General features: G+C 35.1%; 1 protein-coding gene across 3 annotated transcripts; it reads left to right on the top strand.

Moving 5' to 3' along the window:
- The first annotated feature begins 1,164 nt into the window (after positions 1–1,164).
- LOC106150431 (sialin) lies at positions 1,165–19,464 on the top strand. Of its 3 annotated transcripts, none has more exons than XM_087002404.1 (11): positions 1,182–1,332; positions 3,243–3,296; positions 3,977–4,284; positions 6,769–7,002; positions 8,163–8,250; positions 8,501–8,596; positions 12,209–12,348; positions 13,704–13,853; positions 14,471–14,603; positions 14,941–15,182; positions 15,466–19,464. In XM_087002404.1, the coding sequence occupies exons 1-11, from the start codon at positions 1,269–1,271 to the stop codon at positions 15,685–15,687; spliced, it is 1,731 nt and encodes a 576-aa protein (XP_086858530.1). In that variant the 5' UTR covers positions 1,182–1,268; the 3' UTR covers positions 15,688–19,464. The 3 variants fall into 3 exon arrangements, with proteins under 3 accessions (XP_086858532.1, XP_086858530.1, XP_086858531.1); XM_087002405.1 differs by having other exon boundaries at positions 1,183–1,332; positions 3,246–3,296; XM_087002406.1 differs by lacking the exon at positions 3,243–3,296 and having other exon boundaries at positions 1,165–1,332.
- The last annotated feature ends 8,082 nt before the right edge of the window (positions 19,465–27,546 follow it).

Below are 27,546 nucleotides of genomic sequence, written 5' to 3' on the forward strand. Positions count from 1 at the left end.
ATTAAAACTTATATCACGATATTTAACTTTACCAAGATCAGTAAAATGTCTTAACGATCGAGAAGAGGTGTTAGATTTACGCCTAAAACGATCTAAATTGCGGTTGTTGAGCTATGAATATGGAAGCACAGCCGCAGTGACCATGCAGTGGGTTAGTGCCAATGGACACATTCAGGGGGTATTGTTACCCTCTACCAGGGTGGCAGATATTATAGAAAAATTTTGAAAAAGTCAGAGAATGTATAACTGTCTATTTATCTAAAGACATATCTGTGAAAAATCCATCTGTCGCCCTGGTAGAGGGTAAGGTAAATAACTTGGACAATAAAGCGCTATGTAAAATAGAAAACAGTGCTGAAGTCTAAAAAGATTTTGAATTTGCAGGAGATCGAGTGATAAGAAACAACATTTGATGCCTTGCCATACAGTACCCACAATTTAACGGGGTTAAAATCTAGTGTTCATTTAAATTAATTAACAATTATACTTTGTCAACTCTACAAATTTTTGTGATAAAATCTTGTTCAGGGATGAAGTTACGCCCCATACGGATTGCTATCTCACCTAGGCCTACATGTAGCTCAAAATACTGAGTACAGTGGCGGATTTAGGGCGGGGTGAGGGGATTCCTGACCCCCCCTCTTCGATTTCTGAAAAAAATCACACCAATTTTGATTAGCTGAATCATAGTTCTAAACCGTACGCCCTCTTAAATACCAGCCAAGGGGGAGGGGGGGGGCGGTTTCGCATCTGCAGACACCCCCTTCAAATAAACCTGGATCCGCTCCTGAAATACATGTAGAAAGGTGTTAAATTGACGATTAAAGCTTTGAGTTCCCTATGCTTATACATTACAACGAGATATATAAACGCCGGTATTTTATATTTTCGATGTTTTTTTTTTCTTATTTTTTTATTTCATTTTTTAAATCAGCACAAAGATAGATGTATTATTGAACAATAAGATACAGGAAAAACTCATTTTCGGTATCTGGATGCTAATAAAAGGTTTACAATACCATTAAGACTATTTCCAGTGATATATTTTTCTTGTCTCACGGTCACACTACATACATGTACATGTATATCACGTAGTTCACTGTTCACATTCAACAAACCAGATGAATGGATTCTGAAACCGCTTTCTTGATTGGTCGACCTTCATCAAGTACACAAAGCAAGTGTGCGTGCGCCACTACAACTGAACAAGAAACGTGGAAGGTGAGATCGAGGGAGGCAGGAGAGGTACGTCCATCGCGAGCGGCAAGATGACTGGCAAACGATATGATGTGAATGGAGATCATGATGAAGACTCTGTTGGTGTTACGGACGGTAAGTTTCGAACCAAAATATCGAGTTCTACAGTGCCCATATTATCATAATGGCACTGTACTGCGTACCCGCAGAAAGAGAACATCGCGTGGTACTGGTACGTGCGCCACAAACATCATCGATATATCATAATGTCCAGCCATTTCATAATTCATTGAAATACGTTACTACTCATGGATCTTCCTGTAAAACCCTATGCAGATATGATTAATGCATTTCTTGTTAGAAATAATGAGATGATAAGACATTAATTACTACCATATTGGCTTGTTGCCAACGACGCTCATTTCACTCATGTCAGAGGCAGACGGTATACGAGTAGGGGGGGGGGGGGGGGGGGGAGGTGCTCCCCATTAACATCTTTAAATGGTTTTCATAGTATGTATGTGGCATGATGAATATGACGCCCACAAAATTAATGCCCCCCCCCCCAAGCCATATTGATTATATTTTGACCTTGAAAAATAGTAAGTCATGATGATTCTGCATAATTTTTTAAGAGTTAGTACCTGAGGATAAATTCACTTCTGATAGCCAAAATAACCGAGTTATATTAACATATATGTACGAAATGAAACAAAATTTCTGCAGCTGGTATTAGAGTTTGTTGTTTAAAGGTATCTATTTAGTAACCCTTATCATTGGAGATATCCCTTTCTACCTTTTCTACCTCACATTAAAACAGTATATAAAATTATGTGAGACAAAACCACTTGTTCAATTCAATCCATGTGTTCAACATATGATAGTAAATGTGCCTTAATCTGCTAGACTTCTATTATATATATGCACAAGAAGGCAAATATATTTTATCCTCCACCCCCCCCCTCCACACACACACACACACACACACACACACACACACCAGCAGAAAATTGGACCCCCCCTTCCCCCCCACTGTCTGCATTGGCTGCTGTGATGTATGTGACCAGCCAGTTCAATCTTGTAGGTCTGATCTTGGCCTGCTCCTGTGGCTTGTGTTGTTACGCCTATATACATAAGATGAATACGTGCTGTTTGTTATGAATGAAGAAAATGCATTGCATAACATATTTTGGGTGAAAAATTAGTAATTTAATGAAAATCCAGTGATGCTCTTGTGCATTTGAAATCGCCTTTGGCACATTTTAAATAATGTCCCAGAGACAATAATTTAGTGTATGTATTACCTTTCATTTGCACATAATACCTGTGGACGTCTATTGAGTTATTTTGAAATATCTTACCTTGGGCGCATTTTTTTATCTTTCAGTTATAAAAATGGTTAGTTTTGACAGTCCCTTCTTCTTGTCCAATGCTTAATTTACACCAATTTTCTTTTGACAGTTAAATTATAGTCTTATGTTTACTGTAGAATGTGATGACCAAAAGAGGAATGTTACCTACAGGTAGTTCTAGTACTCTTTTGTATAGGTTTTAGAAGTTTTTGGGTACGTAGTCTGAATAAGAAGCTATGACGTAAGTATACCCCAGCAGTAACAGGTGAAAAATTATTTTAGGTACAACTTTGAAAAGTGGTATTTATATCCTTTTGTCCATGGGGAGCCTTATATGAATATAAATATATGTACCTCTTTTATCATGAAATATGTTACAAAATACATCAAGACATGGTCATAGGTAAAAGACGCACCTCAGGAATCCACCTTTGTCTGCACTTGCCCGCTGTATAATCCTTACAGGGCGCTTGGGTGCCATCATTCAGCTGTGGTTTTTCACACGTGTAAATTTCATGTCCACTGAATGACCTTGGATCTTCCTATTAATGAAATGAGAAAGGTCACTTAAAGTATAACCACATGTTGAGACAAATTTTTCACGTGACTCTCCTTGCCATGTTGCTTGGCTATTGTAGTCATCACTGAACATCTAGGTTTGCACATCTAGGTTTGTTTTTCTCTCACATTCAGCAGCCATGCCTGATAAACCGAAGGACTATGATGGGCCCATTAACCCAAAAGATGGTAAAGTATTCATTGTAGTGATTTAATTTGTGTATTTTTCACATTCATTCTTTTTCAGCTTTGTGTCATAGGACAATTTCTTAGGTTCACCCTGGGTTACGTATACGTGTCCAATAGTTATTTCACTTATTTTCTTTTACAATCTTATGTAAGGTATTTTCTCATATTTTCTTAAACATGAATGCACTTATTTGACATCCTCTCAGCGGCAGGTATTGTCAAACTGTTTCGACTTTGTATTAGATTTTATTTGATGTTTTTCATTTGTTATTCATGTAACCACACCTTTGTTGTTCTGTTGTAGCAGGTCCTGTATCTTTTAGTCGCAATCAAATATAATTTACCCAAGCATTTGATTTAGCTAACCTTTACAATATTTAATAATGTTGTCTTCTTTTTAATGTGTCTACATTTTATTGGTTTATTGCATGTCTTTTAGGTGTAACACATGGAATTAAGTGTTTTTTGTCTTGAAGATTTATATAAAGCAATAATCATACATCAGATGTTTTGTTGTTTTTTTTTTATTTCTCTCTGGTAACAGTGAACAAGTACAACCCACTTGGTGGCTTTCAGATTTCTTTCAAATAGCCAAATTTGAAATTAGTGCCTCAAGATAGTATGATATACTCTGCATTGTCATATGTTTGTAATATTTTTATTTACATCTTTATTTTTAGTGCCTTTCTGGTGCTCTTGTCGCCTTGGTCTTGCCGCCATTGGTTGCATGGGTTTCTTCATTTTGTATGCCCTCCGTATCAATATAAGCGTGGCTCTTGTCTGTATGGTCAATCACACAGCTACAGAGATACTAAACAAGCAATCCTCAGTCAATGGGAACCTTTCAGACAGCGTATGGTACAACACAAGTTATGGAGAGAATAATACAAGTTTTATAGTCAAGGGAATGATAAATGAGACTACTACCCAGCCAGACCCAACTGGAGTTGTGTGCCCTGGAGCTGGTGACGGGGAATCAGATGGTGTGGTATGTATATATACATGCAGATGACTTCATTAAATGAAAATTTTCATGCCTTGCTCAGTCTTTTAGATTTGATTGTTGGACAGTCTTAATTGTTAAAGCCAAATCATTTTTCAGTGAACTATATGATAATTAGTTTCCAAATATGAATTGTTATTTTTCATTTTGTCAGGGGGCTGAAGATTAAACCATGTAGCATGTCTTGGTATCTATTTTTTGTGGTTGTAAGTTTTGATGTTGAACAGTCTATTAAATCCCCAACTCTTTGTAGCTCATGTTTCTGTGTCTGTTAATCTATATAATGAAGAGTTTAGCTCATCTAAGTAAATTAGCCCAGCCCTTTAAAAGATTAGCCCTCAGATAAAATAGCCTAAAGTTTTCAATGAATATGTTGAAAAAGCAATAAGGTTTAATGTCTCACTACTTATTCACTCACATTCAGTGTAGGTATAAAGGTCTGTAGCAGTGCTAGTTCCACACAGGGACACATGCAGTTCATTCCATGCACAGTTGTCATCTAATGGCACATTTGTGGAAAACAGTCTGTTACAAATCCATGCTAAATGACCACGCCTTCTTAACAGTATGAGATTAACTGAATAACTATAAATCTAGCAGCACAGTAAAACATAAAGCATTGTGGAATTTTTTTAGTATAACATGTATATAATAATTATTATATACATGTTATATAATAATTATTATATACATGTTATACTAATTATTATATAATAATTATTGATTTGCTGATTTAAAGCCCTAAAGACATTGAGCATTTATGTATCTATATCTTTGCTCGACATCTGAAAAATTAATCATATAGATGGATGGACATGGACTATTTAACCATCAAGGTACCTGATTTATTAACCTGACTTCTGCAAAAGACTGATGTGTTTTTGGGTTAATAGAGGCCATGCTAGATGTGGACATGCATTTAGTGTTTTGACATTAATATTGAGATTGTGACAAATTCAAAAGCGTGCATTAAACCTTACTAAAAGGTATGTATACAGGATTTTCTTTTGAAAAAATTATACTTTTTGATGGAATAAACAGTTTTTCCTTTGTGTGACCAACCTGTACATGATCCTTTTTACTGGATACCGTCTTAATTATGTAACAATCTGAGAAAATTGAAAACCATTCCTGTGAGGTCAATTCTTGCAAAGGCTGTTAGATTCCTTGAGATTTCATACTGTCAAGTTGGTCGATGGGCAGTGAGGTCTGTCAAGAGGGGAACATTTCATTTATTTATTTATTAAAAATTTTTGCAAAACATAATATAAATATAATATTATCCATGGCATTTGTAAATCAGTTAAAAATGAACAAAAAGTATTACTTGTCATCAGAAAAGTTCAACAAGAAGTGGTTTATGTAGGTAACTTGTATTAAAAACTCTATACAAGTTTACTCTCTGTCAATAAAATGACTATGGAAGTGAAAGCTTTTTCAAGTTATCCTACTCTTTCATCACAGTTATGGTACCCTGTAGATGTTAGAATTTGCTTTTAATATTTATCCTTTAAAATGTTTAAATCTCAGCAGAACTTACTTCATATTATTGGAAGTTTTGTTTCTTAAGTGATTTATTATGAAATTAGAAAGCAAGCTGTCAGATTCAATTCTAAATCTTTAAAACTCAGAAAACAGACTGACAAGATGGCTTCATCAGTTGATCATGGCTTCAGTGGCAAGCATTGATTTTATCTTGTGTGAATCCATGAAAGCTCTCCATGGAGATTTTTCAAGTGTGAATGTTGTCTGGATTGGTCAGGCAAGATGAATGCCTGCCTTTTACAATAATGCTCCAATTCACCCATTAATTGATTAAAGGAAGCCTGCTGAAGTATGCTGCACAGATGTCAGTGAGATATCACTAAAAGATCTCAAAGAAGTGTCTCAAACATCAAAATGCTGCTTGTAAAATCATTTAAAAGATCTAGTTTGTGGAGTTATATGTGTATATCCTATTGCCTTACTCTCTTTGCAACAAATATCTGCTTCATTCTAAAGATTTCAGGTACACACTGTAATATCTTTTATCATTTGCAGATGAGTATAGTTAAGATACCATGTTTTATTAGCAAATTGTTATTGAAATTGAAATATAATCCTCTCACTCCCATGGTATCGGTAGGGCTGGCAATATTTAAAAAGCAATAAGTTGAATTATTGGTGCAAAATGCTTCTTAATTTAATAACAGTTTTGCAAACTTAATTCCACTTTCTCATACTATAAGTATCCTTATACATGATGCAATCTCATGAACTTGCTGTTAAAAGCCTGGGTGCTTAATCTCTGAAATCAGCATCAGTTTGTTTTAACAGTTGGTGCTGGATAAATAAAAACATGACATAAAGTCAAGAAATGGAAAATAGCTACAAATCTCTTTGGTAATAACTACATGCTCCTCTTTGCTCAAACTTTGGTTGCAAAACATCAAATTATCATATTTTTATTACTGTTTTTGTTTATTTCAGAATGGTGAATTCATATGGAGTAAGGACATCCAAGGGCATATTTTAGGCTCTTTCTTCTATGGCTACCTGGCAACCCAGATCCCTGGGGGTTGGTTGGCAGAGAGATTCGGTGGAAAATGGGTCTTTGGAATCTCCATGCTTATGGCCTCCATTGCTACCATCTTCTGCCCAATAGCAGCCAGAGTTCATTGGGGATTTCTAATCTTTATGAGAATATTAGTTGGTCTGGGCTCAGTAAGTATTGCAGCACTAGTATGATATTCAAACTGACCAAGTCATTTGTCATGAGTCATATATATCCATATGTAATTAGTGACTATAATCTTTCGTTAAAACAATTCAGAATACATGTGAGGCAAAAAATATGTTTAGCTTAGCATAACACGCAGAATAAAAATGTTTAACTCCTAAACTTCCCAATCTTACAATCTATGGCTTCGTTCACATGGAATGTCTATTTTCTAAAAATCTATTTTCTATTCGTGCTATCTTATGATCACGGTCTGTGCCCTGAATATCCCGCCGCGTAATTACTGGCAGCGCGAGCCAGTTACTTATAGTAACTTATAGTAACTGGCTCGCGCTGCCAGTAATTACGCCGCGGGATATTCAGGGCACAGACTGTGATCATAAGACATACCGGGAATAGAAAATAGAATTTAGAAAATAGACATTGCATGTGAATGAAGCCTATATTGAACAATATTGAAAATATCATTATTTGGGGTAATAAATGGGATGTTATTGTTCTAACAGCAGCTACAGCATAATTCTGCTGCAAGCTGCTGACCAAAGTGGCAAATACAAGTTGGTTATGATGTTGTATATCATATTGAACTTGTTATTTTTTGGTGTCAACCAAAATCCCATATAGCTGAGGTCTGTAGCTCAGTTACCACTTAATGCTAAAAGCATCCCACTTCATTAGTGTAGGAGATGTGTTAAATATTTATGAAGCAACATGGATGGTTTATTAACCAGATGCATTGCATGTAGACAGAATTTATATTCTCAACATGTATTGTGTTGCTGGTGTTGAATGTGGAAATGAACATTTATCTAGATGCCCCTTTTTCACAACTTGCCATGAATGGTTATAAGTCTGTGATAAAAAAAGGGTCAATGAACTTTGGTGCACTGCACCATTTGATAGTGCATACCAAATTTACATATATTGTCATTGTTTTGAGATACCTTTATTGAATATACTGATTATACTACTTGTACAGATGGATTTGGATACATATTGCCATGCTCCCATTCGAGGGCCTCATGCAGAATCTGAATATCAAACGGTCTCCATCTCTCTCTCTCTCTCCTTTCTGCATTTGTATTTTTGAAAAAAAGATAAAATCACATTATTAAATTGTTATGTGATACTTAATTATTTTAAGGGTGTTGCTTTCCCTGTGATGCATACTATATGGGCCAACTGGGCTCCACCAATGGAGAGATCCAAACTGACTGGGCTCACTTATGCAGGTACTGTAAAGAGCTATCAGTTAATTTAAATATATCTGTCAACAATATTTACAATAATTGGAAGAAGTTCTGACTCCTTTTAAGATCATGCGATGAAGTGACATTTTTTTCTTATTTCATTAAGTATATTAACTCGTTTGTAGAGCATGCCTTTGAAAAAAATATATTTTAATTCAGATACATGTATACATGTAGTTCGTGTTCAACATATTTAAAGTAATACAAAAATTCAGTTTTAATACTTTTCCAGGTACCCAACTGGGTAATATCCTCACACTACCTCTAGGAGGGTTTTTGTGCCAGTATGGCTTTGATGGAGGATGGGCGTCCATCTTCTATGTTCTAGGTAAGTTAACATATTGACCAAACCTTAGCTACATGCTGAATAGAATAATTATACTGGAAGGTCTTATACTGGAAAGAATTTAGTTCACACTTGCAGATAATACTAGAAAATATTAATATTTAATCAGTTGCTTATCAGGCACTGGTGTTGGACTGTTGGCAATTATCTGGAAAAGTAGGAGGAATTTTAAAAAATTGGAAATTGTATTTTGGTTATTACAGTTAGAGAAAAAAGAGAAGGAACCTGGGGTTTTGTTTAATAAAAAAAAACTGCCTTTGGACAGATGCAAACATAGACAAACTTAAGTTAAATTTAGAAAATTAAGGGGTGTAATTAACAATGATGTAATGCTTTATTATTGGTCTTGTCTTTCAAATTTATTTTCATTCCCCCAGAAAAAGTGTAACTCTGATGCAATCACAGATTCTAGCCTGTAAAATAACCTCATGTTTATGGCATGTACTTTTATTTTGAGCTTGTAGTGTTGGGGTAGAAAATCCCTTGGTTTCCACTCTCTGCCTTTTTCCTTGAAAAACAACATGTCTATAGGTCAGTTGGTCTGAAACTGTAGCTGAAAATAGAAAAAGATTCTATGCTGTAAACTATTATCCTGGTGGGCAGTCTGGGATGAACACCTTGAGAACTTAGATAATTTGGGGTTATTGATAAGACAGTCTGATATTGAATTTCTTTTGTTGTTGCTAGACCTCAGTGGGAAAGTTTGGTACTCAGATCACTGCCCCTCAACCTTTGCTTTTTTTCTGAATATCAGAATGAGACAGTTACTTCATCATTTGGAATATCAATGATTGGTGAGGACAATATCATGTAATCAGGATGGCATTTTGATCAGCTATCCAAAGCTTTTCTTGGTGTGAACTTTGCAAGTATTAATCAGCTTTAAATACCATGATCAACTTTTTGTAGCTGTCCACAAAACAACAAGAAAAGATGTGTAAATGCAAAGTTAGATAATATATCTGAGCACCTTCAAGAACTTGACACCATAGCAATATCCTAGGAATTACGTAGAAAGTAGTGCCACTGCCCACAGTTTGATCTCTGAATTTACGGAAAATGAACCAGGTATTCATTTATCATGGCTGGAGTCTGCTAATGTATACTGGAATTTGCCAGTTCCTAACCCACCTTGCATACCTGAACTTATGCTCTGCCACAAGAATAGTCCCAAGGACTTTACCCACTGCCTAAATACTTACATAGAATTTTAGACATAGTTGACCTGACTATTGAATAATGTTGTTTTTATGATGAAGTGCTATAAAAGTAGTGCAGAATTTTTACTGTCCCTATGTAACTGCATCCCCATAATTCCCATACATATGTTAAGTTCTAACTGATTCACATTTGATTAACTTAACATATTATTCCCACAGATTTTATATATATGTTGCTCAAACAGTTGTAGTTTATATTCAGCTGATCTTTGTTTTTGATAACCAAACTTACTGTTGCACCTCAATCAGTATCACATTTCTAATGTGTGCAATACATGTCACCAAAAATTAATAATTGTATAATGTTGTATATATATATTGTCATTTAGTTTTTTCTTTTAAAATGTATGTTCAAAATTCCATGGGGAGATTACTATAATTATATACAATAAAACACTTTAAATGATGTATTATATACAATAATACATTATTTAAAGTGTTGTAAGTTGCCAGGGATCAGATCTGATTTTCTGATTTTAGAATTTTAGTTTTACATTTACTTTTATATGAATTTTTACCTGGTATACTGAATTTTTGATTGACTCACACATAATCCCCGTGGCTTAGCTAACTGATAAACAAAGCCTTGAAGTTGCTTGATATGCAACTGTTGCATGCTGTGAAATAGTAATATTTTTACACATGATGATATCCAATGATGACAGAAAGAAAAACGAAATTTGGTATAAATTCTTGGTATTTTTGTGCTCTAATTATGTATATTCTAATTTAAGAAAGATTGGCTGTTCTACCCAAAGGATATTTATGTGACACTTCAAAAAGTTTTATGTTGAGTTGTTAATACTTCTTTATGATACTGTAAAATTCCAGTGCTTGATTATCAACTTCCAAATTCTAAAACCCAAATCCCATGGAATAGTAGACAGCCTAACAGAAAGATAAATATAGTGTTTTCAAAGCTTTATCTAATACTGATGTCTACTTGGATTGGTACAGGTTATCAAAGGAAATTACAGATAGGATTACTAGATCTTGCTTGGGGTCAAGCCTGTACTAGCAGGGTTATCTTTAGCTTTCAGTGAAAAGTACCTCCCCCCCCCCCCCCCCAAAGAAAAAAAAAATTATATGCTCAGTCACAGTGCACACATTTTATTTACACTTTAGAAGGTCTTGAAAGATATGGATTTTGATGCACTTAGGAAAAAGTGCTAGAATAGAGCACTGTTGGAAATTTGTAATAGTTCATATACAAATCAATGGTACACAATTAATATTTCATTGAATATCATCCCATAATTGGTGTAGTAGTAAGTCATTATTATTTCACATCGAAGTAATGTGATTCCAGACTGATAACATACAACCTATAATATTTATATAATGTACTGTATGGGAGTAGCCCCCCCCCCCCCCCCCCCCCCCCCCTCCAATGTATATGATGCACAGATTCAATTAACTGCAGAAGGTCTTCATAGATAGGGATTTTGATGCACTAAGGAATAGTTTGAGACAAGGCTCAGATGGATGCACACATCTGACATTTAAGAGGCACTTTAGTGATTTGATTAAAATGATTGATCAAGACTGTTTTTTGAAGGGACTTTTATTGAAATGAATTATGTAAATGTTATAAGAGAGTGCTGTCAACCTACTTACTGTATGAAGATGCTTTTATAAGCTCTGAGGAAAATTGATATTTTACCCTGTTTGAAGTAAATCTGGTTTGAATTTTGTAACTGGGGATTGATAAAAGACAGACTTATTTGAACCAGATCAACAAATTTCATCCCTACCTTGCATGATTATGCAATATAGGTATTTATAAATATAAACATGTATGTAGGTTTACAGGTTTTGTTACATGATCACAAGATTTAGCACTCATCGACTGGTCAAGAGGCAGTCACGTGTGGTCAATATTTTACCATATTGACCTCCTAACAGGTCAATATTGGCCACCATTTTGGATCTCTCTCTTAAGCTGGTTGACTAGTTTGATCCTGTTGTTCTCGTATGTGATATTGTACCATGGTATTCCATTTTATTTTGACAGCATTAAACTTTTGAAAAATGTTCAATTTGTCTTGTTTTCAAAATTCATGATTATGTTACAAAACAGTCTTCTCTTGGTTATATATTCATCCCAATACTGAGATAATTGACCAGTCCTTAATTATCCCAGCTTTGAAACAAAACATATAGCCAAGAGATGACCTCACCCAAAGTCAATAATTATGTATCTTGTTAAGCAATTTTCCAATATAGTATAGGCATCACCACCGAAGATGGCTCTCAATTATCCCAACCTAACCATTTTTACAATTTTGCAGTTTTTTAATATATTTTAGTTATTAATCTTATCAATAAAATAGAGATGGATATTTCTTTTATTCTGTGTTATGTTATATTTCAGGTTTGCTTGGGGTTATCTGGTGTATATTATGGTTGATACTGGTCAGCAATTCCCCTGCTGACCATCCCCGCATCTCAGCTATTGAGAGGGACTTTATTCTACAGAGTTTGAAGGGACAGATGGACCATAAGGACAAAAAGGTAGAGTTGTGCTGTATCACGAGATGATTAATTGTGCACTTAATTTAAAAAACCAATAAAATGCTTAATCCAGACATTTGAATTTTAACCAAATTGAAGTGCATTAAATATTTCACACAGCAAGCAACTTTTCACTGGAATTAATTATAAATTGGTTGAAGAGGTGTTACATTATATTGCCCTTAGTTCACTTTGGAATCGTTATGTCTTTGGAGCATAGTATAAGTGATAATGTTCTTTTTATTTGCCTCCAGGAAGAGGTAGGCTTGGGTTAAATGTCCTTGGTGTAATGTTTTTTTTTTCTTTCAATGTAAAATTTCTTTAATGTGTCTTCCATTTGCATGTTTATGGTACTGTAGTTGATGATAATTGATGACCATGTAGCATCAATAACACTGGAATGTGTGTGCATGCACATGCCAGCATATATATATTTGCATTTGCATTTGTCAGCAATGTTGGTCTACACATTTTATATTTTGAGTTCAGTGAACAAAGCAATGACCAAATTGTATGATGAATTTGCCTTTTAGGTTTTTTCATCTTCAAGAGAAATTAATGTTTGTACTTTAGTTTATGACCTCATGGGAAATGACCTGAACAGGCTGCATGCATATATTTACATTACATTGCCAAATTGATTAGAGCTGATTTTTGTCTCCTGCTGTTATCAAGTCAGTACCACTTTTCACTGATATCTGTAGTTATGAAAGAATTTGTTTGAATAGAAGATATTTGAAAAGATCTGTGTCCTGGACATAAAATTTCCAAATGTTCAAAAATCAATCAAAGGTTTCACTTTCTTAGAAAAAAGAGACTAAAGGTTTAATAATTGATAAAAGATTAAGTTGTAATTTGTGAATTATTGATTTTATAGAGCCTTAAACTTGAAAAATCTGAAAGTTTGCATTATGGACAGAATTTTTAATTTGTGTACACAACACTCAAAATGAATTTTATTAGCATTTTCTCACATGAAGTAAAAGTCCTAAAATTCCTAAAGGTAAACACATAAAAAGTCAGTGAAATCTCAGAAAATGGGTAATTGGTTATAAGCTAAAACTCATAGTTATGGCTGTAATGCAAAACTAATACATGGAATGCCCCATATGCTATATTTTACAGACAGACACTTCCTGACCATATCTGAAATAGTGGCTAACATGATTGATTATTGACTATTCTCATGAAAAGCAGCTACATTCAGAATGTGATGGTGGCAAGCATGAGAAAAATTGAGGGAAACCTGAAGGAGGGTGGCTTATTTACTACCCACAGGAATTGATGGTCCTATATGGCAGTGACTGAGAAATGGATACATTCAAATTAGTAACCAACCAACTTGTTTTCTTCAGCACACGCATATCCCATGGAAGGCTTTCCTAACCTCCATGCCTTTATGGGCCATTGTGGTGGGAAATGTCACCTCAGACTGGGGACTTTACACCTTCCTGACCAACATGCCTACCTACTTTAAGGAAGTTCTCAAGTTTGATATCAAATCTGTAAGTATCAGTTTGTTAGAGAGAACTTTTTCAAAAGAGGGATTCTCATTGACATAGATTTTCCCACTTTCTTTAAAAAGAGGCCTTGTTTATATTCCAAATATCTGTAACATATAATAAAATTAACGTCCTTCTAAAAGAAATGCATTTAATATGTAAAATAAAAATGCCAGAAATGACACTTTGCCAAATTAAAGGGGGAAAGAAGTAAATTTGTAGTGTGTATCTGAGCATGGAACTGGGATTGAGCAGTGCTTCAGATCTCAGAAAATTTCTAGAAGATGTCAGAAAAATGTGTTAATTGGATTTTTTCTTGCAATCCCATGTGTAATGCATGGTCCCTGAAGAGATTTAATTCAAAGCATGAAGCAACTTTTTGAATTCTGAGACTCGTATAGGTTCCATTGTTTAATTACAGAAAATTAGATTGGCAGAGTAATCATACAATAGAAATTCTTCTGGTGGAAATTAAATGATTAAATCATGAATGATACTGAAAATTATAACCATGTTGAATGAGACTACAAAAGACATTCTCTTCACGCAATTTTTTTTGGGTATAAGTAATATGTTACAATAATCCCATGTGACAGTGATATTGATCTTATTTCTTTTAGAATGGCCTCATATCTGCCATTCCCTACATTGGTTTCTGGCTTGTGATCAACCTTGCTGGGTTAGGAGCAGATTTATTCAGAAAGAAAGGGTGGCTCAGCACTACCAATGCGAGAAAATTGATGGAAACCATAGGTAGAGATTATTATTTTTCAGACACATCTGGGTTTAATATACACCTTGCCCAAATAGCTTTTACTTGTCTAGATGATTGTTTGCTAATTTTGGTGATTGTAGATTTTGTGGTGAACAGAGGTTTGATTGGACAATTCAGTCATGCATATTGGGCTAGGTGTGAAACAATACTTTCAGATACAGATTTGTGCTCAAATTGCGTTAGTTGTCCCACATGCTTTTGACCAGAGTTGATGTAATTTTGTGCATTGACAGTCTTTCTTTTTTTTTTTTATTTTGATTGCTACTATTTGTCATCATAGTCTTATGGCTACATCCACACATGTAATTTCTTCAGGTCAACTTATTCCTGCAATTCTATTGGTTGGCCTGAGCTTTGTGGACTGTACCCAGCCGGCTTTGGCTGTGACCTTGTTGACCTTAGGTGTAGCTATAAGCGGAGCAGTATACAGTGGCTACACCATCAACCATGTGGATATTGCTCCCAAGTATGCTGGTATGCTGTTTGGAATCACCAACACCATTGCCTCAGTCACTGGGTTTATTGTACCTGTGCTCATCGGAAGTATAACGTCAAATGTAAGTTTGTGCCCATAAGAGTAACATAACACTTATTCATGACATATTGGTATGAAATCGTTGTATAAAGTCTTTGAATATTCAAACAATCACAAATAATAGATTAAGGGTTTGCTGAATTTTATCGTTTTGAGAAGTGGTAGAATTAAACTGAAATTTGACAAAATAGCAACACTAGCGTACACATGTGTATATTTCCATTTTCTTTGATTACATTTAATTTTAGAAGATGCTTTTCCATTTTATTCAACTTTTAACATGCAGATTGTTTTTCACTTTCCAGTCAACCAGAGAGGAGTGGCAGGTTGTTTTCTTCATAGCTGCTGCTGTGTATCTGTTTGGTGTGATCTTCTATGGAATATTTGCATCTGGAGATGTACAGCCATGGGCAGTGGGTGAGGAAGAGGAAGAAGAGGAGGAGGGACAGGAAATGGAGAAACTGAATAAAGGAGACCCAGATGTTGTAACGTCACCACCCACTGAGAAAGATGACCTGAAAGTTTGAAAATGGCCACTGTTCCATCTCCAGCATTCAGAACAGATGATCTGCAGACTAACTCATCTGCCACTAGATATGGCTGACCGAACTTAAAAGCAGTGCTGCTTAGTCCTCAGTGCTCTCCCCACCTCCACATGTGCCAATAAACGGATTAAATCCCAGCTCCCAGGTTTAATTGCAAGGCCACTGCAGCGACAGTGCATGTGGAGGCAAAGAGGCCATCATGGAATTAGTTGGCGCTGCTTTTAAGTGAGTCAGCCATATTTAGTCCGCAGATCTGTTAGTCTGTGGATCAACTTGTTCTATATGCCCTCTGTAGATCCTGGGTCCTGTTTCAGGAAAAAGTCTCAAGACTTCAATTTCTAACCTTGAATAGCTGACTGTGTTAAGTAGGTTAGGCAAAGGCAGTCCTAGAAGCACATTTGAAAATGGCTGTGTAAGCATTTAACAGATGATTTTCAGAGAGTTAAAGGCTATAGATTTTTAAAAATATCATTTTGAAGATAAGATATAGTCATACAACAGAGTCTCATCCATTGTAGATTTTATATTTACTGATTTGGAACAAGATTAACAGACATGCATATTCACTTAAAATACTTTCTCTTTATGGGGGCTCCTTCAGAAAAATTTACAAAAGCTACATTTAGCCTTCACTGCTAAAAACACAGTCTTATAGTTACTGTAATTTGTCACATAATACAAAAATCATAGCATTATGTTTCTTGCAAACGACCCAAGTTACACAGCTTCAGCCTGTGCTAATCTAAGACTGCTTCATCAGCCTTTGAGTAAATACATTCAAGGTTATTGAAACCTAGTTATAAGGTTTTTAAAAATGAAACAGTGAACTGAATTTTGTTTAAATGATTTTGACTTCAGATTCTTTATGAAACAGGGCCCTGGTCTGAAGAGAACATACCTTTGTTGGAAATACCATTCTGTAGAGGTATTTTATTGATAAACCTTCTTGAGAACAGTCATCAAATCTGTATGGTGTATTATACACTTCCCTAATGTTGTTGTACTTTTGAGTAACTCTGTGGTGCTGTCTGGGTCTTCAGATAATCCCCTAAAATAAAGAAATAAGTTGAATTCACAACTAAAGTTGCCATTCTTACCTAAGTACCATACTGATAGATGTTTCAATGTTTTAGTTAAAAACATGTTATTTTATTAAAATTATACACAAGGTTTGCAGGTTTGGTCTATCAGGCCAAGGTAACAAAAAACAAAAGGAGCTATTAGTCATAGCAAAGTTGCTTGAGGGAGCTTTTAATGCAGTTAAACAATAGTATTTTTGCCTGTTACCTTACAGCATGTATGAACAAAATCTTATCAACAATGTTGTTGTTGATGTTAGTATTTATTATATTTATAAATTAAATTATTTTAAGTATAATGTAAGTCATTTTTACCAGTTTTTATGATCCCACCCAAACGGGACTGATATAAATAGCCCATATAAGATCAGGTCAATAGATTGGACTTAATTCATACCTCAAGTTTTTACAGTCTCACAGTGGTGCTGTATTGGTAATACAATATAGCAAGAAGAAAGGTGAAATGATTTGGCCAGTTGAATCATATACCTCATTCCACATAGCTGGTTTAAGATGGTTATCACAGTCATTCCTCACATGTATCAAACAACCCCCTAATTTTAGTATTTTATTTCTTCAATATTTTTAATTATTAGCAATACTTGAAAATACATTAACCTTACTGCATGACTGGGACTGATATAAATAGCCCATATAAGATCAGTTCAATAGATTGGACTTAATTCGTACCTCAAATTTCTACAGTCTCACAGTGGTGCTGTATTGGTAACACATTTAGCATGAAGAAAGGTGAAATGATTTGCGGTTGAATAATATACCTCACTCCATATAGCTGGTTTAAGATGGTTATCACAGTCATACCTCACATGTGTCAAACAACCCCCTAATTTTAGTATTTTATTTCTTCAATATTTTTAAGTATTAGCAATACTTGAAAATACATCAACCTTACTGCATGGTTTTGAAAAACACCCATATCTTTTTAGGTATAGTTATGCAGATGTTGCTTTTGAAAATATGAATCAGTTTGAATTTACCAAGTGATTATGCGGACAAGGGTTAAGCCATTGGCTTATCTAATGCTTGAATTGAATTTTTTTAATTATTGCTTAAGTTGCAAGGGGGTGACATTTATATCTAAAATAGACCTTTTATTTATTTATTTTTATTTTTTATTATTTTATTTATTTTTTTTTTCGGAAAAAACCCATCTTTAGAGTCATTTATCTTCAGTTGTGATGACATTAAATCCTGGATCTGTTCCCTGTACACCAGTAATCTCATACCAGTATTGTTCTGATCAGATTGTGTACCAACAAATGCATTTCAACATACCTCATAGAAATACAGGGATTTTATATATTTACAAATGTTTCTGTACTTTACAATTACAAGTGATGTTATACAAGGCTGCCTTCACACCCATTTACATATACATTTTAGAATTGCTGTTATAAGATCAGTATACCTCTCAATTGTTAATTTATGACATGTTCACGTCTTGCTTATATGTATAAGCTTGGACCTATTTTACATGAGCCCAAGGTGCAACACATGTAAGTTATCAGGGAGATGTTATAGAGATATAAAAATATTTTAGTCCCTGTGATCAACAGCTGAAATAACTTATTGTTTTCCAGTATTTTGGTGTCTGTCAAGTGGCCTCCAGAAAATGACACTACAAGTTTTGACAGACAGAAATATTTGAGCACAGTGACTTTGATTCAAGTTGTTGTTTAAGAAAAGTACAGGGACAACAGTTACTGTAGATGATTGTTTAACACAGCTTATGAAATCTTTCTTAGCATATCTTGGAGTGTGCTCACGTTTGATTATATGTGTTTTCTCACCAAGTGTGATCACTTTAAGATATTTTGTTGGTGTAACTGTAGTTGTTTGTTTAGAATATATTAAAAATTGAATTGTTATATTAAGGTTATTTAAGTGGTCATGATGTTGAGTCAGATACTATTTTTCATTTATAGTTTTCTTCACTGAAGTTGGTTATCCTTGGAAACTGTTTTGACCTCGCATCTTATGCACTAGTCCAGTTGTATCATTAGCTTATTAAGTGTTTGTGGGCTTTATTTTGGATGTTAAATACTTGTTGTGTGTCTCATGTACTAAATAATTAAAGACTTATCATTTAACCTGTTATTTATTTACCATCAAAGAACAAAAGGTGTGGTTTCCTGTCTCATTTACCAGTATTTTTTCCCCTTTTTTAAGTGAGATGTTGGCTTCTCAGTAGTTTGTGTATTGCATTGAGGAAATGGATTTAAAGGAAATAGGAAGAGGACAGGGTTGGTCAGTGCAATGAAAACCTAGATCTATTTAGGTGATTTAAACTCGAGCATCAATTTTAAAAAATGTGATTCCAGACTGATCTCCATACACTCCATTATATAAATATTTATAAGTTGTAGGTAATAACTCTGGAATCACATTTTTTTTAATTAATGTGTGGGTTTAAATAACCATCTGCTTTGTTTTGTTTTGTTTTGCTTTGAAAATATGAAAATATATTTACATTATATTGACAGCTTTTTAGTGCCGAGACGTGACTTTGCAGGATATTTATTTGTGTTTTTGTTTTTAATTTGACACATTGTATTGTTTAAAAAAATAGATCTCATGGAATTGTGGGCATTTTGATATTTTTAAATTGATGTGTCAAAAAAAAGTTAAATAGCAAATAAATTTTCAACATTGTTCACAATTTCTGCCTTGGTCTTTTTGTTGCATCTTCATTTCATTTAAAGTCACTTGTTCAAGAAGAATCAACAATTTCATCTATAATAATATAGTTTTAATTATAATAAATTATAAGTGATCTGATTGTACCACTGCCAATTAAATTTTTGAAAATGTTATTTGATTTCCAAAAATTGTGATAAAAAAGATAACACTATCATGTTTTGGTAAATTAACATTTTTTTCATCAAAATATAGGTGAGTTGATGGCATAGATTATTCAAATTAATCTGTAATGTATGTGTACAATGCTGTGGAATATCCACTCCTTCAAAGACGCTAAGGATCCAGCTACTATTTCTAGATGCATTTAAAACCGTTTTTTTTTTTTCTGTTATCTCAGATTAATTCCAACATATATTGTGTACTTAAACTCGCTCAAGTTATCTGAAAAATTGCGACAAAAGCATTTACACCCCCACCCCCCAACATACACATACACACTCACCCTGAGAGATGTTGAAAAAAGTGGTTTTTGCTTTAGCCACTGTCTCACCTAACACAATGTGGTCGAGTGGCGTGTTCCTTGGTGGTGCTGGAGACCAGTGTATTGATCGCTGATACTGCGTTATTGTGTCGGCCAACCTTGTGTCCCCAGGCGGTATTTTGGTTACTGACTATTACGATTAAGGCAGGAATAATTAATTGAGCAACAACTAATTCAGTGCTGAAAAATCGTTTTATGTAAACAATGCATCATATGCATAGCCTGTAATGTGTATGTGCTCGGACTTTACTGTTTTTAAATCACCATTTATTTTGTTTTGAATATAGTTTATTTCCCTTGTCTGTTATTCGTCTTAGAAACTTAGCTTAGAATTTTGCTAGCATTTTGTCTTGATTATGAAAAGTATCTTGCGATGAGGCAAATGAGGCAATTTTTTTTTTTTTTTTTTTTTTTTTTTTTTTTTTTTTTTTTTTGTAAGCTAACTCCAAATAAATTTTATTGCACATTTAAGCAATGGTCACCGAAATGGGGTGGCGAAAATAAATCAAATAAAATGTGAGAACAATAACGTTAACTGAGTAGAAGTCTATAGAATGTGGTCAAGTAAACAGTCGATCCTAGAACTAAGAAGGCTTGTGTTTTTAGTGTAATGTCACACCCTAAAACCACACATTCTTTTCCTAACGTCAACTTTGACCGGGAAACAAGCAGTTATTTTAGCCAGTGATTTGTTGGGTTTATTTTGCACTGGACCGGCTTCATTGTGATTAACTTTGACTGACCGCTTTTACAATGACAAGTTAAATATGACTTGCAACCTGAACAAAAAGTTGAATTTTCATAATACAGTATAATACAGCCTTTAATCCACACAAATATTTTCCTTCAAATGATAGAAGCGATTCTCTGTGAAAAGGTCTATATAGCTGAACTCATGTGTTTTGTCCCACAAGAATTATTTGGTCTAAAGGAAAATAAAGTGAATAAAAGTTTAAATAGAGGATTCTACAACATCACGGTGGGCCTACAAGACATCACAACCCAGAGGCAAATGGTTAATTGAACTTTCCACCAAAATAACCTTTTTAAGAAAACCTGAGGCTAGTAAGTTTCCTAGTTTACATTTTCAAAATGTTTATCTAGAGTACCGACACTGTCAATAAGATAAAGGGCAAATGATCATGATTGGCATTATATTCACGTATGATCAATTGATCGATACAATCCAACACTAGTTGACGTATTAAAGAAGAGCGTGCCTTGGAACGAAAAATGACCACGTTTATGAAAAAAATGTCCTCAAATCGACTTTGGCCTTTATTAATTAGCTGATAGTCAGCGTCATCTTTCCTTTAAAAGAAAAAAGAGAAAGAGTACAATCTCGTCGCACATGTGTGTATTGCACTGAAGTTTGGGCCGATGCCAATCATAAAAACACAATTAATTTTGGCCAATTTAATTCTTTCACTTAATTGAACTTTCGTCCATTTATGTTCTGTCTATGCCTTTTCACCACTACGATCCCTCCTATAAATGAAATCAATTTTTCCAAAATAACTAGTATGGAATGGCGTTTTTTCCTTTTTCGAAATATTTACTCTTATTTATTTTTTCCACGGCCCGTTCGACTGCTGGGTCAATAATTCAAGTAATTCAGTTAAAAGAAGTCAGGTGGCAAGTTTTGTTGACTCAGCCTTCCACAGTTATTTGTGCACGTTTGTTTAACATGGTCAGTACTGTCTTGGACACTGCTCGCCAGTTTACGTGGACACCTCTACTAATTTGATAATTTTCCTCTACCTTTTAACCCCCATTTGTTCAATATTTCGAAATGGTAAACAGACTTTTTCCACGAACTGTTTTGGGAATTCATGAAATTTCTCTAAGTTGAATTTGGGGCAGTCAGTCTCAGTTATAAGTTGCCTCAGCTCTATAATCAAAACCTTTCCGCGTCTCGCAATAGTTTTTGTAAAAAGTAAAAAGGCGAGGTGCAAATGGACTATGAACCTCCAAATTACCTTGGCCGACTCAGTAGGGAATACGAACGCATTAGTCAGACATTGCTTTTAAATTAAATCAAATTAAAAAATACTGAAATAAGCGAAATGTGGTAGAGTCCATGGTTGATATTTTAATTATTTAAAACTAGATTGCTTGTCGTGGTACGTGTTACAACAGAGTTTGCCGAGGTGTGCACCAAACTCATCTGACATTTGCATCATAGATGTCCCGTCTAAAATAACAAAATTCGTGGGTATTTGCCTTCCATTGCATAGTACCTCATTTTGGCCTGCCTTAATGTTGTCTTTGGATGGACAAATTTGTAGATTAGGATATTTGAGTCAGTTTTATGAATGTATCAATATTTGTAACTTTATGTTGACTGTGTCAATTAAATGCTAATTCCGTAACAAAAGACATGGTTTAAATAACTATAACACAGTTAAAGCAAACAAATTGACAATATATGTCAAGATTAGATTTTCTGATTAAATTTGGAGTCCATTGCATACAAATACACAGGACACCAAAATTACGCCGATGTATACATCAAAAGTAAAACTGTAATTGCATTCGCTCTGGACCATGGTGAGATTGAAATCATGAAATTGATCAGTGCGTCACTGGGAGGCAATTAAATTCTCCTGCTACCACATTGATCTCCTCTAACGTCTTCTTCTGGCAAGGGCTCAGCTATGATTGTCTCCAATACTTTCTCCTAAGGCCTCCTGCCAAGACGCCCCTCATCATGCGTTGCACAATACCAAATTAGGGGGATTATTTCATGGTAAATAGGTAACATTCTGGAGGTGATTGGCACAGCTAGAACTAAGAGAGGTTTACAAGGATGATATTCTCTGTCTTTTCAGACGGTACATGTATATATATGCGGGCGTGCGCGCGTGTGCGTGTGTGTGTGTGTGTGAGAGAGAGAGAGAGAGAGAGAGAGAGAGAAGGGGGTACCTGGATTTATAACATATTTGCCATCATTTCATTTACTTAATGGAGATCTCAGGTTCATAATGTTCTCACCTGGCACAAAATTCTATCTTGCAGGCAGATATAACCATTACATGTTAAAATTGTGAAGTGTAGATCATTTTTTGCCTGATTCGAAAAAGATAACTGTTTATCTTCTAACTTGCTCATCTTTCTCATAAGTTTTTGAGCAAAAGCACTTCTACACATTATTCTACACATTAAACGTATTATTTAGTATCAAACATTTGTGGAGCCCTGGTGAGTAGAGTGCACAGGTTTGTTATACTCTATCCCACAGTACTTCCCGGTAAAACAATGCCCACTGACTGGCCTCCAGCTTTATTTTGCCCACTGGGCATTTGTCTACGTTTCTCAAACATCTGCTCATCTGTGTTGGATGAATGATTCCGTTCACTTTTGAATGTGCTTTGTGCACTTGTGCTGCAGAGACTGAACAGTGGGAGGAAATGTGGCAAAAAAGAGAAACCCTAAAAATCGATCTGAAAGGTCGTGTTACTTAGGTGGACGAACGTTACCTTGATGAAATCGCAAAATCTCGGGTGACTGGATTTCAAAAACTGGCCATTTGAATGACTAAAAGGTTGATCAAATGTATCTGGTTGGTTTTTCTCAAAGAGAAGTGACCTTTAACTATATGGAAAAATAAGCCCCATAGCCTTTAAGTACATCTAAAAGAAATATCCAGGACTTCCTATCCCATTACACGTAACATTTTCTGTGCAACTGGGCTTCGGTTTCAGAGGGCCACCGGCAGTTCTTTCAGCTTACACCCTATTCAGAAAATCGATGCTTATCTAGTTTTTGATTTGGAATAGTTAAACAACTGCAAAAGAATAAGTGTCTGTGATCACAACAGGGAAACTGAAGCGCCGCGCTGAGGGATCAATCTTTCCGTATTATCCACAATTTGCATAGTACGCTCCTCGAGGTTAGGATGTGCAATGTTTGCAGCCGAGTTAATACTGTGTATAATGTTGTTTTACCTAACGCAGTTTAACATCGAATTGTGTGCGGTATCGACCTTTTCCGTTTGCATTAAATCTGAGGCTATTTTGCTGTTCAAACCCCGTGCTGTGATTTAGTGAGCATCACCAGGCTTTTGTTATTTCTTTCAGTGTAAATATTAGCAAGTCAAATCTTGAGTACTTCTATCCACAGAGATACCAGGAAGGCGAAAGGCAAATTGACAAACAATAATTGTTCGTACACGGTCGATCTTTGATACAAGATTTGAATACCAGGGGATATGACCGTTTTACATATTCGAATCGAAAAGTGACAGAAATAGATATGCGAAGGCGATAACTATGACTATCATTGAAAAAATATAAATTTAGTTTTCAAGACAAAAAGAAATTGACACATTAAGGATGCTATAACCAAGGGTTAGTCCGTCATAACCATATAATATCAATACTTTCTCACGCAGCTAACTTACTAGCAGTTAAAATTCGCACCTTCTAATAATAGGTATTAAAAAGTCGATCTTCGTTCTTTGTTTCGCAAAAGAAACCCTCCTTTCCTACGTCTTTAAGTACATTTATTTGCAGTAAACATTTTGAAAGGTGAATTGAATTGAGCGATAATCAATGAAAGCGTTCGAGTGGTGATTCTCCGAGGTGGCAAACTGTTGTTTTCGGAACATCGATAAGGTTTGGCCACAGAAAGGTAATTGAAAAGGTTGACTCAGACGAACGTTCGGTCACTTCCGCCTGTTACGTCATCTTCAAAGTGCGAACTCAGGTGTTTATGAAGTGCGGGAGCAGTTCATGAAATCTTTAAGAAATCGTGCCAAAATGGCGCACCAAGGTTCATTAACCTCTGCCTCGGCCTACAGGCATCTTTCCTCGCCTTCAAAAGCTACATATCGATTATCGGATTTTCTGTTATTACCGATTGCATAATGTTCCACTGTCTGGACGACTGGGCCCTCTTGTGGACATGCACCTGTTCTTTTTAGACAGTCAACACAGCCCAGATTTACATGTAGACAATCAATCATTCAAAGGTGGCCCGCCCACCGCCAGGGCACGTCAAAATAACAATTGCACCGAAAAACTCTCTAGCAGCCTTGTTTGGCTGTTAGGGTAAGCAGTTGCTTGCGTTTTCGTGTCAATAGACCGTGGACGGTGTTCGGCAGAGATTTTTAAGGGGGTTAGTTGGGAAAGTAGGTGATCGTAAATGAAAAAGCCGTATTGTCTATGAGACCCTTTTAGACCATTTTTACCATCCTTCAATGATTACCACGGAAAATGAAAACCCCACACAAAATGCTTTTGAATGAAAGAGTAAAGGTTATTTGGCTATTATGCACTGTGTAATGATGTAAACTCTCTAATTTCAACGAATAAAGACAAGACAATCATTTGGTATTAAGTTTGGGACAAAACGCTTTTCCTGAATATAGCAAATATTTATTTCGTAGAAAATTCTGAAATGGTGAAAGTTTCCTAACTGAGAAAGGGCATTGGAAGTCGACAAAAATCGAACATAATATGATATAATGTACTAAATATATAACATGATATAGTAATAACGCTGCTTTTATCACGACTCTTTTTTCCTTTTGATCAAACAGAGGAAAGACACCCGAATTTACTTAATCTTATTACCTTTATATAACTGTTCGTTCTAATAATACGGCACAACAGCTGACATAGAACCGCAACCCTGATGCAACGAAGCTTCAATGGAAATAAGCCAAATAGAATTGTCGGCTGCAGTAATTGGTTGTCGACTGGGTTAAAACGGTATTTTGGAAGAGTCTGATGAAAGTGTGCCAAACTGGTATTGACAAATTTTGTGATCTGTGCCATTTAGGCATCTCGATGTCATTTTTTTTTGTATTGTTTTATTTCTTTATTTCCTGTTTGTTTATTTATCATTTCTGTTGTGCGAGAAATAACGTAGGATTCTCTTCTGAATTTGACATACATTTAACTAGATACAAGAATTTCGTGCATTGCAAAGTACTGATGTTTCTGCTCCACCTAAAGTTAAAAGTCCAATTAAGTCTCACTCTTGTAAATTTGATTAAAAGAAGGAGAAAAATATCTATGTTGTCTTTGTAGAATTTCTGGAAAAGCTTCCTCGTCTGGTGCTACCTTGCATTAATGCGCAATCGATAGCACAATAAGTAAAAACACAAGCAAATTGATAAGGAGATCATGGGGAAACAAGATGCATGGGGACCCAATCTAAATCGACCGTTTTCCCACAATTTGGCTTTCCATTTCATCTAGATGCAGCCTTTGTATTGGGCTCTCCCTCATCCCGATATTACTCTATTAAGATTCAAAATGATGAACATTGATTTTAGCTGATGCTAGATTACATTTCTTTAGTTACTTCTTTACAGAGGGTTGCCAACAGTCTGATCAAAAGATCTGTCGTTGAATATACTCGGATTATCAATAGAAAACATTCATACGAGATTAAGCTGTTTTAACAAGGGACAGCGCACAAATAACGTGTACAACCTGAGGGCAAATATCATGGGGAACAGCGATGATCTGCTGAAAAACAGTATCGACCGGCACCCTCCATTTCAGTCTCTCTCCCGATTGTCTCACAAAGGAATTTACATCGAAATGGATTTTGTAGCTTCACAAAAAAGTCGTACAATGGTAGAATTTTCCCATACATTAGGCACCACTGACCTCACTGGGCGTAACTGAAATGGAAAAACGATTGGAAAGTATAGCCACCCAGCCCTGTATCCGGCCTCAACAAAGTATCCGCGATTGAAAACATAATGATAATGGAATATTGGAATAAGTTTGTTCTTTTCCTTCACCATGTGCATCTGGCCAGTTAACCTGCAAGCGCATTAGAATGAATTCACCGCATTTTGATTGGTATACAAAAGGCAAAGTTAGAATCAGAAGTCAAGGCTTTTAATACTGAATAATATTTGGGTCCCGCATCCATTACCTTGTAAACTAGCATGATGGGAATGATTTCTGTCTACCATTTAATATTTAAAATTCAGACACATACTAGCAACATTTGGAGGACCCCATGCAGAGGTAAATACCTGAACTTTGTCAAATCGGCAACATGAGACATTGATTCGACGAGCAGTTTGGTCTTTTTTCTTTCTTTACGTTTTTTTTTTCATTGATTGTCAACATTTTTTTCGAATTTTTATAGTTTTTTATTCTATTTTTATTCATTTTTCGTGTCAGATTTTACTGCAATAACGAATAAAGTGGAAGAAGTCTAGAAAAAAGCAAAACATAAATCAGAATAAAGTTGTTGCTATATGAATAACAGTTTTTCTTTTAAGCTTCAAACGCACTCGTAAAAAAAATATATGATCATATGTTCACTCAAAAGAACTTCTCTTATGGCAAGAAATACTTTGAGTTACAAATATTTGACATTTTTAATGTCTTGTTTTGTACCAAATATATGGGATTTGCATGAAATCAGCTAACCCCATAGTGAGGAAAAGAATGTGTTCAACCCACCCATTGCACGTTAAGAAGCTTCTTTTCTAAACTTACCTCCTGTGTCGTTTCATGCAAGCGAGTTAGTCTTTAAAACATTTTATCAGTATTTCTTTAAATGGGGGGCAAAATGCAATATATACAC

This window comes from Lingula anatina, chromosome 1 (assembly GCF_051362555.1).
Source record: "Lingula anatina isolate TDL-2025a chromosome 1, LinAna3.0, whole genome shotgun sequence".
Classification (NCBI taxonomy): Eukaryota; Metazoa; Brachiopoda; class Lingulata; order Lingulida; family Lingulidae; genus Lingula; species Lingula anatina.